General features: G+C 36.6%; 1 protein-coding gene across 7 annotated transcripts in view; it reads left to right on the forward strand.

Moving 5' to 3' along the window:
* COL11A2 (collagen type XI alpha 2 chain) overlaps positions 1–18,672 on the forward strand; it is a 156,800-nt gene extending 138,128 nt beyond the window's left edge. For all 7 annotated transcript variants that reach the window (XM_053721915.1, XM_053721909.1, XM_053721910.1 and 4 more), the window contains 14 exons: positions 345–398; positions 7,423–7,476; positions 7,622–7,729; positions 7,838–7,891; positions 7,973–8,026; positions 8,859–8,966; positions 9,891–9,944; positions 11,592–11,627; positions 11,986–12,039; positions 12,265–12,514; positions 14,556–14,668; positions 14,752–14,820; positions 16,474–16,707; positions 17,161–18,672. In XM_053721915.1, the coding sequence (XP_053577890.1) occupies positions 345–398; positions 7,423–7,476; positions 7,622–7,729; positions 7,838–7,891; positions 7,973–8,026; positions 8,859–8,966; positions 9,891–9,944; positions 11,592–11,627; positions 11,986–12,039; positions 12,265–12,514; positions 14,556–14,668; positions 14,752–14,820; positions 16,474–16,707; positions 17,161–17,307 (1,389 nt within the window). In that variant the 3' untranslated portion in view covers positions 17,308–18,672. The remainder of the gene's footprint in view (positions 1–344; positions 399–7,422; positions 7,477–7,621; positions 7,730–7,837; positions 7,892–7,972; positions 8,027–8,858; positions 8,967–9,890; positions 9,945–11,591; positions 11,628–11,985; positions 12,040–12,264; positions 12,515–14,555; positions 14,669–14,751; positions 14,821–16,473; positions 16,708–17,160) is intronic.
* The last annotated feature ends 317 nt before the right edge of the window (positions 18,673–18,989 follow it).

The raw sequence follows: 18,989 nt of genomic DNA on the forward strand, positions 1-18,989 counted from the left end.
CAATTACATGCTCTATCTGAATTGTGAAAGAAAAAAAAATGAATTTAGTATCCCTTTAATGTATTTGTATAGGTCTAGGAAGATTATAATTTGTTTATGTATCATTTTGTGTAGATCAATGCTGATAAGTTTATATATATTAGCTCTGCGGAATCTGTTGGCACTCTACAAATAACCAATAATAACAATAATATTATAGATTTATGAGATTTTATATACCAGTGTGTCCATGAGAATGGTTGATTATTGATGTGGATCAGTGTTTATAGTGAGTGTGGATCAGTCATGTGTCTGGACTTTGTATTGAAACCTTAGTCTGATGTCTCTGTCTGCTTCTTTCTTAGGGGTCCCCTGGTCCTACTGGAGAGAACGGTCCACCTGGACCATTAGGTAAAAGGGTGAGTGAATGTTTAGTTATACATTAATTCATTTGTGTACTTGCATAAAAGGAAAAAAATGCCAGCAGTTGTAGCTATGCCAAGCAGTAATCCCACTCTAAACTCATTGCTACATTCTGACTGGTTGAATTATGTAATGAGAATCTTTGTAAAATTCTTTTGGTATGATATGCCAATGTCTTTAATAATCTCTCCCTCTTTAAACTTAAAGGGACATAATACCCATATGCTAAATCACTTGAAACTGATGCAGTATAACTGTAAAAAGCTGACAGGAAAATATCACTTGAGCATCTCTATGTAAAAAATGAAGATATTTTACCTCACAATTTCTTCAGCTCAGCAGAGTAAGTTCTGTGTAAAAAATATACTTCAGCTGTTGCTCAGCTGAAGGTAAAAAAATAAAAATGAAGAAATGAACAGCAGCCAATCAGCATCAACAGTGCTGAGGTCATGAACTCTTTTACTGTGATCTCATGAGATTTCACTTAACTCTCATGAGATTTCATAGTAAACTTCCTTAAACTGAATAGGGAAATAACATGAGTGTGCACAAAGCTTACTCCCTTAGCTGTCCCAGAACAGACATACTGATTTGCTGCTTAGTCCTTTACAATGGGATGTGGCTACTGAGGACATTTTGAAGTAAAATAACTTTCTTTTTTACATAAAGATGTTCAAGTGATTTTTCTAGTCAGCTTTTTACAGCTATGCTGCATCACTTTCAAGTGTTTCAACATTTGGGTATTATGGACCTTTAATGAAAATGTAAAGATTGTTTAGTCATTGGCTGATAAGAACAGCTACCACAGCTATAGTGGTGGCAGGCAGAAAGACGAGCAAACAAATCCCTTATGCTTAATCCTGTGACTGAGGGTGCTGACAGGAGTGGTTGAACCATACCGCAAATCTCTGGAACACACAAAGAGAAGTTACACTCCAAAGAGCTTCCTTAAAAAAAGTCTTTATTCAAGCTTCATTAAAAATGTCACAAATGGAGCAGTCCAATCTTAAAGGGACAGTAACGTCAAAATTAAACTTTTATGATTCTGATAGAGCAGGCAATTTAAATCATCTTTCCAATTTACTTCTGTTATAAAATGTGCTTCGTTTTCATGGTATCTTTTATTGAAGAGTAAAGCTAGGTAGGCTCATAAGAGCTCAGGAGTGTGCACGTGTCTATTACTCTATGGCAGTATTCTTTGGCAACATTATTTGTACCTTTGTTATAGAATGTTGCAAAACACATACTGCCATAGAGGACTTAAAATGCTCCTCCAATCGTAAATTTTTTAATGAAGTTTAAATAAAGACTTTTTGTTTTCAGGATTTCTCCTTGTCGTTTATAGTGGTGGAAGGGACTGCCTCCACCAGCATGAAAGCAAGAACTAACTAAATTAAGAAACAGAGCGATACATTTAAAAAGTAAATAAATAAATAAAATATGTAATCAAAATAAAAATACCCTATTTTTGATGTGACAAAGTATTAAAATAACTTAAATTGACTGTTTACACCTGTATTCTGCTCACTTCAACAACTCAAACTCCAAACATGCAATAAAGCTTTGAAAATGTGATACAACTTATTAGATATCAGCTATAGGGTATGATATTAACAGCTAGTATGAAGGGAAAAGAGTAGTATTGAAGTTAATACTAACTGGAGTGCATTTGTACAACATGAAAGTTACCCATAGAATGCTTCAGGAGAAAGTGTTGGAGCCTGTTAGTGTATATGTTTATATAACACAAATCTATAATTTAATAAGCATTTTGGAAAGGAAAAGTCTAAACAAGAAGTAAAGAAAAAAGAAAAGGCACAATATAAAAAAATAAAAATAAAATAAAATGCTGTATAGTGTAAGGGAGTTAAGAGTTATGATATAAACTTTGAAATAAATTAAAGTATTTAATAGCAAATAGTCAGGTAACAGGAGCGACAGGAAAACCCAAGCAACAAGTCATGAATGATGAATTTATTCTTTATTTGAATCAAAATATAATTTAGGAAAACATTACTCACAATAGTTGGTACAAATAGATATATGATAAAGCTTTCCAGACTATGGGGATGATCTATCATGTTCTTGAGCTGGTCCAACGGATCATGTCCGCCTGACATCGATAAATGCCGACAGCATACGCTGTCTGCATTTATTATTGCACAAGCATGTGAAATGCTTGTGCAAGGCCGCCCCCTGCACACTAGCTGGGGGTGTCAATCATCCCGATCATATCTGATCGGGCTGATTGCTGTCCGCCATCTCAGATGTGGTGGATGAGTTAAGGAGCAGCTTCAGACCGCTGCTTCTTAACTTATCTTTCTGGCGAGCCTGAAGGCTCGTGCGGAAACTGCTGCATTCGCAGCATCATAAATTATTATGGTTGACTGTGGATATATTAATACATAGTAGATGTTACACTCTAAAAAAAAGATAATGACAGTCATTATTTTAGTATAAGGTGCATTGTTTGTAGTTGTTATCTGCTAAAAGGGAATAATGGAACAATATGTAGCAGGGTTAGCCTGGGTAAAAGGGAAAAAATAAATAATGTAAGTATATTGCAAAGTGGTTTTACTACGTACAAGTAATTATTTTATATTAAAATCTCAAGATGTTTACTGTCTCTTTAATATAGACTAGTGTTGATAATGTGTTAAATAAAATCACTATCAGTAGCTACTTTTGCGGCAGGAATGAGTTGTTTGTTGTATACTTGCTGCAAATCCTTTTAAAAATGGTGGCACTTAGACATCAAGAGAGTGCATGTTTATGATTAGATATAAAGATCAAAGTGCCTTCACTTGCTCCACCCTCATGATTCACAGATTCTTCACCGATCCTTCACTCAGTACTCACACTTGTGATGGTGCTCAGTCCTTACATATGAGCAATTAGTCACTTAGCGCCATACACTATTCTCACATTGCTCCCTCTTTGCAGGCTGAAGATTCCTTACAAACTACCTACTTCTAATACGCAGAGCTCCTCAGATTAGCTCCTCCCACCTTAGTCACCCATAACTGTCTGCTGTTGCCTTGCACAGAGCTCACTTTTTTACACAGGGTTTACTCCTCACACCTGGAGCAACTCAAGATATTGGGGCTGATTTATCAATCTCCGTATGGAACTTGATGCCCCTGTTTCCGCGCAAGCCTTCAGGCTCGCCGGAAACAGCAGTTATGAAGCAGTGGTCTAAAGACCGCTGCTCCATAACTTGTCCGCCTGCTCTGAGGCTGTGGACAGAAATCAACCCGATCGAATACGATCGGGTTGATTGACACCCCGCAAATCTGCAGGGGGCGGCATTGCACCAGCAGTTCGCAAGAACTGCTTGTGCAATGATAAATGCTGAGAGCGTATTCTGTCAGCATTTATCGATGTGCAGCGGACATGATACGCTACATTGTATCATGTCCGCTCGCACTATAATCAATCTACCCCCTTGTGCTGCCTGAGTCCAATAATAAAAAATGCCCCTCAATTGTCTGCACACTACATTCTAAACCCAATCAGAGTCAGTTATCTCAGAGATTAAAGTTCAGCAGATTAAAAATTCACCGGAACATGCAGCTGTGCATCCTATAAGATTAAAGGGACATGAAACCCAACATTTTTCTTTCATGATTTAGGTAAAACAATTTTAAACAAATTTCCAGCTTAGTTCTATTATCAAATTTGCTTCATTCTCTTGGTATCATTTGTTGAAGGAGCAGCAATGCACAACTGGTTTCTAACTGAACACATGGGTGAGCCAATGACAATCTGTATATATATATATATATATATATATATATGCAGTCACCAATCAGCAGCTAGAACCTAGGTTCTTTGCTGCTCCTGAGCTTTCCTAGAAAAACTTTTCAGCAAAGGATAGCAAGAGAAGGAAGCAAATAAATTGGAAACTTGTTTAAAATTGTATGCTCTGTCTAAATCATGACTGTCTAATTATGACTTTACTGTCCCTTTAATTTCCCTTTAAAAACACGATTATTCAGAATGTTCTCTCCCTTGGTCCTGGGGTCCTACCTGGTCCAATTATAGAATTGACCCTGCCTTGCCGGAAACTAACTTATTACACACAACTCACTCTTCATAGATATCTCACGTTTTACACAAGTCCTACACCTACAAGCCAACAGACTTCTTACACAGTGAACAAATGCAAAGCACTGAAGCTTGTTACTAAAGAGCGCCACCTATGGGGAATAAATGATACACACATGCACAGAAAGCAATATTAAAGACTTGACATGCGCAGAGAACAGTATTTCAAACTTTAGTTCCTTGCAAAATATATCTCTCTATGCGTGTATTACTGATACAACACACTATATGACCATAGTATTGTTTATAGACCGATATCTTTATCTATTAATGGTTAATGGCTAAATCAAGACATGTGCCAGAGATCACATTAACATGATACACATACAATACTTCTTACACACATCACCTTCCTCCACACTGAATATTACTCACACTGGACACAATCCTCAGAATGTTCTCACTCCTAATGTTATGCAGAAATCACTGCAGATTTTGGGTATATTTACTAAGGAGCGGATGTTCTTAAGACCGCTGCTCCTTAACTCGTCCGCCACATTTTAGGTGGTGGACTGCAATCATCGTGATCAGATATGATCGGGATGATTGACACCCTCTGCTAGCGAATGTGCAGGGGGCGGCATTGCACAGCGAATCATGTCCGTCTGCCATTTGATATATCGGCCCCATAGTAACAATATGCTACACAGCAATCCAGTTGATCAAAGCACAAGCTCACACATATCTTTCCCAAATTAGACACTGAAAATGGTGTAATGAAATATACTCAAGGGGCTTTCCAAGTACCTGATAGGAAATCCCTGCAAATCTTTACTAACAAAAGAACAATTTTAGTTTGTTATACAATTTCTATTTGCACTCAGATCTTTTGCAATGCTGATATAAACTTGCGTATACAAAAATTACTTTAGCACAATACCCAGTTTTCATGACCTGCTATCCCTACGTCAGATTTATTTACTATAACCGGACATATTCCTTATATAAAAGGAGATACAACTGATAATATAAATGCAAATTAATGTATTTCATTTTTAAAAAGAAGGACTCAATACACATGTATTAGTAAAAATGCTTTTAGTAAATGTTTTCACAGGTTAAGTGAGAGCATTTATTGTGTATGGTGCATATGTACATATGCCCCATGCATTCTTATTAAAGGGACAGTCTATTAAAAAAATAATAATTAAAAGCTAGATAACGCCTTTACTACCCATTTCCCAGCTTTGCACAGCCAACATTGTTATATTAATGCAATTTGTAACCTTTTAGCCTCTAAATGTCTGCCGGTTTCTAAGCCGCTACAGACAGCCTCTTATCTTTGTGCATTGTATAGCTTTTCACAGCAAGACACTGCTAGTTCATGTGTGCCATATAGATGCTTACTCCTGCAGAGGTTATTCATGAGTCAGCACTAATTGGCTAAAATGCAAGTCTGTAAATAGCACTGAGAGAAGAGGGCAGTCTGCAGAAGCTTAGATACAAAGTAATCACAGAGGTCATAAGTGTATTTATATAACTGTGTTGGTTATGCAAAACTGGGGAATGCGTAATAAAGGGATTATCTATATTTTTAAACAATAACAATTTTGGAGTAGTCTGTTCCTTTAAAAAGAAAACTGCACCTGCTCAAACAAAATAGGGGATGGCAAACTTTCATCAGCGATGATGGAAACTGATCCCCCAACAAAATATATGCTCTCTGAGTAGGCACAGTGTTTGAATACAGGTGCATAGGGCTTAATCAATAGCATTTTTGCTAGTGTACGTGTGTTAGAAAAATAATTTTATCCGAAACTGAAATGCATTAGTAAGTATTTTATTTGTGAATTGATGTCCCATTCGCTAAAGACTGCTATACCGTGTACGTCTGGTGTCGCAAGGGCTTTCAGGGCTGGGGGAGGGATTGTCTCACAGACATCCATAAGACCTTGCTATTTCCGCATGTCTCAAGCGGTGAGGCATATAAAAATAGGGTGTTGCTCTGCCGTCTGCAAAATCCGGGCTCCCACAGTGCAACAGCCGACCTAACAGGGTATGTCTGCTGTCACAAAAGGGTTAAGCATTTATAGTCTGTCACACTTTTCATGACATGGCAAAATACTCATATAACTATCACCAAATTAAAAGGATACTAAACCCAAATTTTTTATTTCATGATTCAGATAGAGAATGCATTTTTAAGCAACTTCCTAATTTACTCCTATTATCAATTTGTCATCGTTCTCTTGGTATCTGTATTCGAAAAAGCAGTAATGCAAGCTTAGCAGCAGGCACATTTTCAGTTCAGCACCTGGGTAACGCTTGCTAAATGAAGCCGCCAATCAGCAAGCGCTACCCAGGTGCTGAACCAAAAATGGGCCAGCTCCTAAGCTTTAATTCCTGCATTTCAAATAAAGATACCAAGAGAACAAAGCAAAATTGATAATAGGAGTAAATTAGAAAGTTGCTTAAAATTGCATTCTCTATCTGAATCATGAAAGAAAAAATAAGGTTTTAGTGTCCTTTTAAACTCAATGTTATATTCTTAATCCCCTGTTAATTTCTCTGTCACTCAGACCTATGATCTCTAAGTTGTGTTTTTTCTTCAGTGAAAGACACCGTGGCCTTCCTACATTTAACAGGCCTGTATGGTCTTTCCTGTCATATCAAAGCAACAATAGACTTTCCAATACCAGCTGTCTGTTGACCCAAAGCTTAAATAAAGGTTGGTTTGCACCTAGCGGTCTTTTGTTACTTTGATATGTAAGGAGATTGCAGTAGACACCTTTGCTACCATACACCAAACATTACTAAATGTGGGTGCAGGATCCTTAATATTTTGCTAACCTAAAATATCCGCAGTATATATGTATATAGTTTGTAATCATTATTAAGAAATGCATATGTAATAGGAACTCCTTTTGTGGTATAACCTTGTGCAATATCTTAAATACCTCTACTTTTTTATAGGGTCCTGCCGGACCTGCTGGTCCAGAAGGTCGTCAAGGAGAGAAGGGATCCAAGGTAACTGTTGGTGTGTCTGACCCAAAAACTTACAATCTAAAAATTGATGCATACTTATATTAAAAGAGCCTAGAAACTATAATCTAATAAAATAATAATGCCATGTGACTTGTCTCCTAAAACCCCAAAACTTTATCTGTTTCAGGGTGAACAAGGTGCTCTAGGTGCTGCTGGTAAGACTGGTGCTGTTGGACCTCAAGGAACTCAAGGCAAACAGGGTACTGACGGATTGAGAGGGCTCCCAGGAGCTGTGGTGAGTAACTAAATCTTCTGTACAATATCTATAGAAGTAGGACAATTGTTAGATATGTTATTTGTAGAATGGCTCTATTGGATCTCTTATTGTTGCCATTGTTTGTAGGGTGAACAAGGTCGTCCTGGAGCTACAGGACAGGCTGGACCCCCTGGACCTATGGTAAGTGTGAAATAACTTGTATGATGTATGATCAGCCATGTGTCATCGTATGCAAATACACTAAGCTATCTTATTTTAAAGGGACCACCCGGACTGCCAGGTTTGAAGGGAGATACTGGATCTAAAGGAGAAAAGGTAGGAGTGTTACACGCATCACCATCTTATGACCTTCTGTCTTTTTCTTTTCTTCCCCTGACTATTTGCAACATCTCCCCATCGTCCCTCATTCTTCTGCTGTAACAATTTCGGTTCAAATTTTTCCCAGCTTGTTACTAGGTCAATAAAGCAATTGGACTTACTTCTCACATGTTCCTCCCTATGGTACTATACACCCTATTAACCCCATTACCTGTATCTATTGCATCCATTTTAAAATACACCTCCATATGTTATCTCAACCCTACCAACATATGACCACCCTTCTCTTTTTCTTTGATGTTTTCTCCATCTTCCATTTCTTTTTCTTTTGTCTCACCATTTTCTCTATGCCCACTTTCCCACCATTTTTGTTTTTAAGCTACTTTTATCTTCTTCATTCTCTCTACAATTTTTTCTTTTTATCAAATAAAAAAATTACCTCCATAACTGTGTCAAAAAAATGTGCGACCCTCTTCTAGTGGCCATTCTAAGGGGGTGCTATGCACCTCCAAACCCATGTGTAGCACCCCTGTTAAGCTGTGAAGGGCAGCACAAACTCTGCCATGTGACTCCATATACTGTATTATGTGGGCTGTCTATTTCATCCTTTTCACTACCTTTCTCAATCCCCAAATGTTGCCATTGCCCTCTTCTTAGTAGACTAGCAAAGGTTTGTTCTAAGTTTCACCCCTGTTTTAATATGTGCCCACAAGGGACTATTTAATACACACATACTGAAGAATATTTGCCCATAATACCATGGGAATTTTTTGGGGGTAGACATCACAACACTATTGGATGATTACTTTCTGTTTTCTCTTTCATTCAGGGTCATCCTGGTCTTCTTGGACTTATTGGACCAACTGGAGAACAAGGAGAAAAGGGAGACAGGGGTATGCCAGGACCACATGGCTCAGTGGGACAGAAAGGAGAGACGGTGAGGAACTCTAAATAGATGTGAAAATACCAGTGCCAACATTATCAAGAACATTATGTTGATAGATAGATAAATAGATAAACAGACAGATAGACTGACTATATTTATATATATATATGTTTGTTCCTTTTATATATATATGTACGTTACCATGTTTTGACATTTTGAAAGTGGGAAAAAAATGGCATGGTGTATTTGTTAGAGTACGTCATTTTAGTACTAGTGACCCTGCAAGTCTATGGGGCTGATTTATGAAAGTGCGAGCGGACATGATACGATGTAGCGTATCATGTCCACCACACATCGATAAATGGCATTTATCATTGCACAAGTAGTTCTTGTGAACTGCTTGTGCAATGCCGCCCCATGCAGATTCGCAGCCAATCGGCCACTAGCAGGGGATCTCAATCAACCTGATCGTATAGGATTGGGCGGATTTATGTCCGCAGTATTAGAGCAGGCGAACAAGTTATGGAGCAGCGGGTATCAAGCTCCATTCGGAGCTTGATAATACGGCCCCTATGTATCAATCCCTTGCAAAATAATGCTTATGAGCCGCAGAGAACTGTTGTTGCTGAGTGGAAACAGTTTTTGAGCCAATCAGCTGTTGCAATTGCTTAGAATGTCTTTTGTGACTACCGCTGCTGATTGGGTTATCAGCCATTTTCACTTGTGAACAGCAGTTCTCTGCGGCATGTGAGCGGTACTTTGCATGGATTAAACACAGGTAGATTATACAACTCGGTTACAAGGTTCAGTTTTTATGATGTTTAAATAGAATTTCCTCTACAGAAGTAGCAGATACTGATTTCTAACATATAGATATTTGTGCATATAACAAAGTATGATGAGTTTATGGAGTAATACACCTACCCTATAGCAGCAAATCCATATCTTAGTGTTCTCTAATCATGTCTCCTACAGGGTATTCCTGGTGTCACAGGTCCTATTGGCCCAGGTGGAACTGCTGGTCCTCCTGTAAGTTATTTTTCCACCCATTCTTGCAACCCTCTTATTATTCTTTGCCCCTTTTTAATACTCTTTATTCTTTTCTCTCTGTTTGTGGCCTTTTACACTCTTTATTACCTGATATTGTTTTCTCTCATGGGGTCTCCCAAATCCTTTCTCTGACGTTCTTCTTGTTTAACCAATGCTATGACTTCAGCCTTTACTTTCTATTAACTTATATATGTTTACTAAGTTGAGAGCATTTTCTCAAGAGTGAATAAGTTATTCTTTAAATAATACTCAGTTAAGTGTGCAAAAAAATCCACTTCCATATAGTAGACTATTAAAAGGACAGTCTGCTAAAATGTTATTGTTTAAAAAGATAGATAATCCCTTTAATACCCATTCCCCAGTTTTGCACAGAAAACACAGTTATATTAATATACTTTTTATCTCTGTGATTATCTTGTATCTAAGCCTCTGCAGACTGCCCCCTTATTTCAGTTCTTTTGACAGACTTGCATTTTAGCCAATCAGTGCTAACTCATAAATAATTCCACGGAAATGAGCACAATGTTAGCTCTATTGTACACATGAAATAACACCCTCTAGCTGTGAAAAACTGTAAAATGCATTCAGATAAGAGGCGGCCTTCAATATACCAATAGAACAAAGCAAATTTGATGATGAAAGTAAATTGAAAAGTTGTTTAAAATTACATGCTCTATCTGTAACATGAAAGTCTAATTTTGACTAGACTGTCCCTTTAAAAGTATAGGAAAGTCAAAATTAAACTTGTATGATGCACATAGGACATGCAATTTTAAGACACTTAAGTTCACTTCTATTTTAAATTTTACTTTGTTCTCTTGGTATTTGGGAGCTAGCTGGTGATTGGTGACTACACACATGTGTCTCTTGTCATTGGCTCAACTGATGTGTTCAGCTAGCTCCCAGTAGTGCATTGCTGCTCCTTCAGGAAACCAAGAGAAAGAAACAAATTTGATAATAGAAGTAAATTGGAAAGTTGCTTAAAATTGTATGTTCTCTCTGAATAATGAAAGAACAATTTTGGGTTTCATGTCCCTTTTAATTAAAAGGATTTATCTGTTTTAAAGGGACATAAAACACTGAGGGCTAGATTACAAATGGAGAGGTAAAGTTAGTGGATATGATATTTCAATATCACTCCCAAGTTAACTTGTTCTTATATTACAAGTTGAAAGTAAAATGCATACCCACAAGGGCAATCTAAATTTGCGCTCATTGGATCCGTGCAAGTGAAGACCTTGCGTAATGAGTTAGGGCTTCAAAAAATGTTGCACCAAACACAACATAAATACATTAAAATATACTATTACACTCATATATACACGATCTGATAAAAAATAAATTATTCATATGTATACATGTGTATTTATGTATTTATATATGTATATAGGTATATACATACATATATATATATATATATATATGTATATATATATATATATATATATATATATATATATATATATATATATATATATACATATAAACGTGTATACACACACACATGTTAAAAAAAACCAGCTTCACACAGGAGATTTTAGTTTTAAAAAAGCAACTTAGTATAAATTCTGTTTTTTTATCACTGATCTAATTAACATTTTGTTTCATAAAACTTTATTTTTCCAGGGTTCACCAGGTCCTAAAGGAGCTAAAGGAGCGTCAGTAAGTATCCTGCTTATATCACCCAGAGAGATACATTATGTGCTAATAATGTCAGTAGGTCCATATCTGATAATCCTAGGGTTGCCAGTTTTCTTTGAAAAAAGGAAGCTCAGTATAAATACATAGTTCTTTGTGTCATATCAGTAATGTCAAATAATGAGAAAAAAATAAATTTATATCTATTCTTGTCCCATACCTATGTGTATCACCCCTCCTATCTCTATAACCCTGGGAAAAATATGTTATCTACCACTATTTCTGTTTTTTCATCTTTGATTGAGTAAGAAGCTCTGTCACTTGCAGTATTAATAATATATATATGTTGACAACCTACTTTCCTCTATTCTCTGTCATATAGGGACAAGCTGGACCAAAGGGTCAAAAGGGTGTTCCAGGTGCTGCTGGACCTCCAGTAAGTATTTCATATTATAGCTATAATTTGTGGTTCTATAATATAATCTCAATAGTTATGTCACTTAGGAACCAAGAGTACCTCTGTAATGATATGCTATGTGCTTTTGTGGATTTCTGTATCTTGTGAATTTATGTACCTTCTCACATAAAACTCACAAACTTGAGTAGATGAATGAATTGTCCATATATATTTACTTATTTTTTTTCTGCATCCTTTATAAAGGGTCCACCTGGTGAGGTTATCCAGCCTCTACCCTTCCAGATGCCCAAGAAAAACAAGCGTTCAATTGATGCCAGCCAGATTATGTCAGATGAACCTGCTGGGGATTACACCGATGGCATGGAGGAAATATATGGGTCACTTAATGCTTTGAAGAAGGATATAGAGTTAATGCGAACACCAATGGGAACTAAGGAACACCCTGCCAGGACATGCCAAGATCTTCATCTATGTCATCCCGAGCTTCCTGATGGTGAGTATAGTTATAAAAAATATAAAGGTTTTGATTGATAGATTACTTGGTTGGTTGTTATCATGCATAAAGAAAAGAGTGTTGCACTCCACTAAAAATGAACAAAGCTGGGTATGGACTCACAATGCCTTTACACAGGAGAAATATTTTGTAATAAATCAGTTTGACCATGACCTCAAAAAGAGCCCATTTCTGAAATACCAGGATATTCTCTTTTGAACAAAGGAAAACAACCAACCCCTGGCTTACATTTCTGCCTTTCTGGGACTCATCAGTGAGGTGTAGTTGGTTTCCTCTAGGCATGCAATTCAGGAGATTGCATCTGATTTCTCCATTTTACTCTTTTGGTTGCTTATGTATGAGACAAACTCAAATAATAATGAGCAAATATGAAAAAACCAAGCTTAGTTGTTATATCTTTTGGAGAAACAGTTGAAAATGATTTTTAACCTTTCAAAACCCAAACACTTTTTGAATAATTTTATCAGCATAAACATTCTGCCTTTTCTTTTAATCTTCCAAATGTTTAAAATATTTTCTACAAAACTACTGGAAGACACCGAAAAGAGAAACCTTTGTGGTTTACTAAACTCTGTACCTCATGGCGGAAAAATGATCAACTAAATGTAGAATCAAATATTCTGATAGCAAAAAAAATAAAAATAATTTAAAGGAGGCATCAGTGGTCCTCAATTTCAAAGCTTACAATCTTGTCTTAAAAATAAATAAGTACATACAACAAGAATGTAAATTTTATTTTATTAATTGCATTTAGATTTAGCTGGTTAGAGTTAAAGTAAAAAAAAACAATATTTATTTTTTCTTTGCCGCATCTATAAGAGTATTAAATATATTATTTTTTAATCTTTTTTAAAATAAATGATCACGTGCTGTAAAAAATACCTTTCTCTCTCCACCAATGGAACTATTGAACAAGGTTTATATCAGCCAATGAATAACAAATAATTATCCAAGTATCAACTGCACACACATATTTATTTCAGTACCAATTTAAACATTTTAACTGAATCTTTTTACATGCAAAAACCCTCCAATAATTTTAACACATTGATTTATTTTTCAAAAGCATGACAGAAGGGGTATTTTATGTAATTTTTAAAGAGAGATGCAACTCAAATTTAAACTTCATGATTCAGATAGAGCACGCAATTTGAATTTTTTTTTTAATTTATATTATCAAATTTGCTTTGTTCCCTTGGTATCTATCACCAGTTAAATAGCATACTTAAGTAGGCTCAGGTGTCTACAGAAGTACATTTTAAAATAGAATCAAATTGGACATTTTCAAATTGATTGCTCTTTCAGAATCATGAAAATTTCATTTTGAGTTTACATTAAAACATGAATGTAACATTTGAAAACCGAAAAATAATATTTGTTTAACAAAGTTTGTGGGTTTTTCATTGGTACAAACAAATATTCGTGTAACTTTTTGTTCTACTAAACAGATGTTAATTTTTTACACATTCCTCCATCTTTAGTATTAACCTTTTTGCGCCAGGGTTAACGTGTCTCCATCGGAACAATTGTTACAATGTAAACAAATTGAAATCTTACGATTGTGCACGTGATCATGAGATTTCAATGATGGAATTGCGTCAGGGGGGCGTCCCTATGATGCTAGGCACGCCCTCCAGACCGCAATCCCATCAGGGAAGCGCCAGTGGCTTCAGGAAAGGCAAGCGGTTAGGATGTTGTATTCCATCCTTCGGCGCTAAAGGCCAGCAATATTCGGATGGAATACAATGTCCTAACGGCGTTAAAAGGTTAAACAGGATTAATAAATCCATGTGCAATCCCCCAGCACATATGTATTACATGAACATTGTATATAATCTCAAATATATAAAATCTGTTCTTGTCCAAAATTCAAGATGGACATTAAAAAAGTCTAATACATAAATCATAGCTGTGAGATCCCACAAGGTAAAAACATAGGACACAATAATTTTGAGTGTATAGATGTTAGTGTTTATGTTATCAGTCACACACAGTATAACGTGTACTCTGTTTCTCATAGGTGAATACTGGATCGATCCCAACCAGGGTTGCACGCGAGACTCCTTCAAGGTCTTCTGTAACTTCACAGCAGGCGGCGAATCATGTATCTTCCCCAGCAAATCTATTGAGAAGGTAAAGTAGAGGGTCTGCTATGGTTGGTCTTTGATATTGCTGACCAAATGGTTTCTTTATTTTTATTTCTATATTTTATTTAGGTTAAGATGTCATCATGGAGCTCAGAGAAGAAAGCAAGCTGGTACAGCAAATTCAGAGCTGGTAACAAGGTGAGAGGAATTTAAGGGCATTTGGCTCCATTTATTAAATGAAAAAAAGGGGGTAAGTGTGTGTGACACAAGAGACCTATTTAGATCCACAAAAGAGGGTTCGTGGAGGATGCTATGTTCTAATAATAATGAGTAAATAGAATGAAAAGAAAGCACAAGTTACAGCACTCGCTTAAAGAAAGTAGGGAGGGTAAGGGCCCCTACAACATAAAATATAACTTTTAATGATATAAAAATAAAAATCCGTAGGAGATGGACAACATAAATAGCGCACAAAGTTAAAAACGGCACAAATGGAGGCCTGCATGTAACAATCATGTATCAATATGAATACTAGATAGTATCAAATGCTGTATTCAACCTCTATGTGTGAAAATTGTTCCACATATGTCCTATAACTTAGCCTTAGAACTGAGCTCCTTAATACTTTATATATTATTTGTTTAACTGACTTGGGTTTATTCCCTTATCTTATACTATACCTTTAAATATTATCCGCTTGTGTGAAAATTGTTCCATATCCGGTCTCCGGCTAACTTGTCAGGGCTATTTACTGGGTATCCCTCAGTTTCATTTTGACTTTACCATCCCTTTAATTACTGCAAATTTCCTTTGGGTGCTAAGCCATTTCCCACCTCGATGCTAAACTGTTTTTTATTTTTTTTTATTTTTTTAAATATGTTTTTTTTTACTTTTTTTTTTTTACAGATCCCCAAGACTTAAACCGTTGGAAAGGTTAGGCGATTACCTTTCCAACGGTGGGTCTTGGGGTTCTGCTTAGATTCCTAAGATACAGGCTTCTAAGCAGCATGCCCTCTTCTCCCTATACTTGTCAGTGTTAATTTTAAATAAAGTTACGCAGTGACATCATCACGTCGTTGCACGTGATGTCACCGTGCAAAACGTCAAGCCCCGACGATGCCTGTCACTATACAGGCCAGATCGCCGGGGTGGGTGTAGATGGCAGCCCCCAGATTGCTCTCAAGCCATCATTAGCACTCAAGGGGTTAAGCACAGCAACAATCTGCATACAAAGTAAATATTTTAAGGAATTTAAACTACCCCTTGTAATCGCCAATGAGTATCTTTACCTTGTCTAATTTGCTGTTGCCTTTCAAAGGCCAGATATAAATGAGCTTGTGTACTGCTGTAAGAAATCACTGTAGAGTATGTTTTTAAAGGGATAGTAAAATCTAAATGAATTTACTTATCTAATTTGTTGAATACCTAGGTAGGCTCAGGAGCAGCTGGAAACTGCAGTTAACCCAGTGAGCACTGACCACCACTACTGATCAGCTCAGTGGCAGTTTCAGCTCCCGAACATCATTTTAACTATGTGTTTAACCTCATACATGTACAGAGTCGCTAGTGATAAAATGACGAGCTCTAATGAATGAGAGGATTTTATCACCCTGTAATGAATTGTTTCTTTTAGTCATAAATTATAGCTCTTCATTTGCAATTTAACTTCTCTATGCTTTACCTTTCCCTTTTTATGTCTGTTTTTTGTTCCTCATCCCTTGATGTCTGTCTCTTCGCTTTTATACGATTTATCCCTAAGATATCTTCTGTGCTCTACATTGGTCTTCACCCGAATTTCTTCATATATCTTCTGCATTATATTCCTCACAACCTCCTGTTCTTTCCCTGCAGTTCTCTTACATTGATTCGGACAGTAACCCTATCGGCGTGGTACAACTGACCTTCCTACGTCTGCTGAGTGTGTCCGCCCATCAGAACTTCACATATCACTGCCACCGTTCCTCAGCCTGGCACCACGCCCAGTCTGACAGCTACCAAAAGGCCCTTCACTTTATGGGTTCTAACGATGAGGACCTTTCCTTCGAGACTAGCCCCTACATCAAGGCTCTAAGAGATGGCTGTGCGGTAAGTTGCGCAGAGCACTGTAGACGTAGGTCCACTTAATAAAATTTAAGATCTCGTTAAACAAGATCTTATTTTATTCAGATAGAGCATGCAATTTTAAGCAACTTTCTAATTTACTCCTTTTATCAATTTTTCTTTGTTCTTTTGGAATCTTTATTTTAAAAAGCAGGAATCTAAGTTTAGGAGCCAGCCCATTATTGGTTCAGAACCCTGGATAGCGCTTGCTGATTGGTGGTTACATTTAGCCAGAAATGAGCCGGCTCCTAAGCTTAGATTCCTGCTTTCAATTAATGATAGCAAGAGAACGAAGAATAATTGATAATAGGAGTAAATTACAAAGTTGCAAAAAATTGCTGCTCTATCTGAAACATGAAAGAAAAAATGTGAGTTTAGTATCCCTTTAAGGGTCTGCCTAAGCCACTTATTTAACACCCAATGTTGATTTTCTTGCAGACGAGAAAGGGAACAGACAGGACAGTATTAGAAGTGCATACCCCTCTAGTGGAACAGCTGCCTTTGACAGACGCTATGTTCATGGACTTTGGAGAACCCAACCAGAAATTTGGCTTCGAGGTGGGACCTGTATGTTTTCTGGGCTGAGGCGTATCCAAAATAAAAACATAACCCCATCCAATGCTATCCCTTCTGAGAATAAAAAGGAGAAGCCCCCCTTCCCTGTACCCCCGTACACCAGTATTCAAGAAGATCAGCTGATGAGGAGCAGAATTGTGCGCCCAACCGACGAGGCGGAACAAGAGACCAAAAGAGCCCCCGGTCGAAATGTGACAATGACCAATAAAACTGGGTGGATCCTCAGATGACCAAAGAAAGATTTTATCATAGACTCTTAGCTAGAATTATTTGAGGCTTTATTTTTATTTTTTATTTTTAAACTCAGCGTTCACACACAGGAGAAAAAAAAATGATGTCCACATTCTCATGCCATTAATAATATACATATTTAAGGACGATATAAGCCACTTTTTTTTCTAACCCCACAGAGAGACCTATTTTCTACCCTTGTGCTGTCTCCCATTCTTTTCTCTCTGCCGTATTTAAAAAGAACGCAAAACAAATGCCTGAATTCAGGACTCTATATTTTCCTCTGTGGATAAATTAAAGTTTTAAATATTATTTAAAAAAATAATAAAATTTGTGACGAAGCCCCCTTTTCCCTTGCACACAAAACATGGGATACAAAAAAAATCCCTTAAACCAATGGGGAAAAAAGTCTGTGAACAAATTTTCACTATGGTGCTCAGAGATAAAGCTTTATTATTCAACCAATGAGATGATAAACCTCGCAGGTGCTCAGAGTATTACTGTGTAATGTTTGTAAGTATTTTTTGTATTGTAATATATAATCTATAATTTTGCTGCTTTTTTATTTTTGTTCCTGGTTTTTGTTCTTAGTTTTTGCGCTTGTTTACGCATCACTTCCTGTCTTGACTGCCTACTTCCTGTCTGTCTCTTTCAGCTCTTCCTATTCTGTTGATCAGCTCCCGCCGGTTCTTTACCCTAACCTTGCTCTATAATTTTCTGCTCTTTTTATTTAAATAAATGACATGCAAAAGGTAAAAATCAACAGAGGAATAAGATGGAAGAATGGGTGTATTCTTTAAAGGTTTTGTTAACGTACATCTGAAAACGAAGGGTTTCTCCAATGCCAACAGAATGACGCTCCAATTATCTGTGAGATCATTTGGCTTATATTGCCACGAACCCATGAGAACCTATATGAAAGAAGAGAAAATATCTTACTTCAATGTCCTTAGAAATAATGAATTCTGTAATAAAGTTAACAAGGGAGGTAATTGCAAAGACCCATTTTTCAGCTCTTAGGAACATAAATGGAACTGATGGTAAAAATGAAAGCAACCAGATATGTAACATCTTTAATATATGTTAAAAATATTATTGAATAAATATGGCACTTGACTGTGATGGGAAAAAGAAAAGATCAAATACTTGGCCTTAATATATATTTATTAGATCTACTGAAGAGTCATAGACATTTTTTAAAGTTTATCATTCAAGAAATATATTGTCTACAGGACATAAATATTCTCTCTGGTGAAATTTCTCAGTTGGTTATGTGACTGACTACAGTACTGCAATAAATGTTCAAACCTTTGGGTTGCAGGTTCGGATCTCATAGGGACCAACTCAGTCCATCAATTAAGCACCATTATGATGGGAGGTATCTTTCTATTGGGATCTATTTCTTTCTATAGGAGCAGCTTTAAGAAATGTAGGTTCCCCTCTTTTCTTTAAAGGGACAT

This window comes from Bombina bombina, chromosome 7, assembly GCF_027579735.1.
Source record: "Bombina bombina isolate aBomBom1 chromosome 7, aBomBom1.pri, whole genome shotgun sequence".
Classification (NCBI taxonomy): Eukaryota; Metazoa; Chordata; class Amphibia; order Anura; family Bombinatoridae; genus Bombina; species Bombina bombina.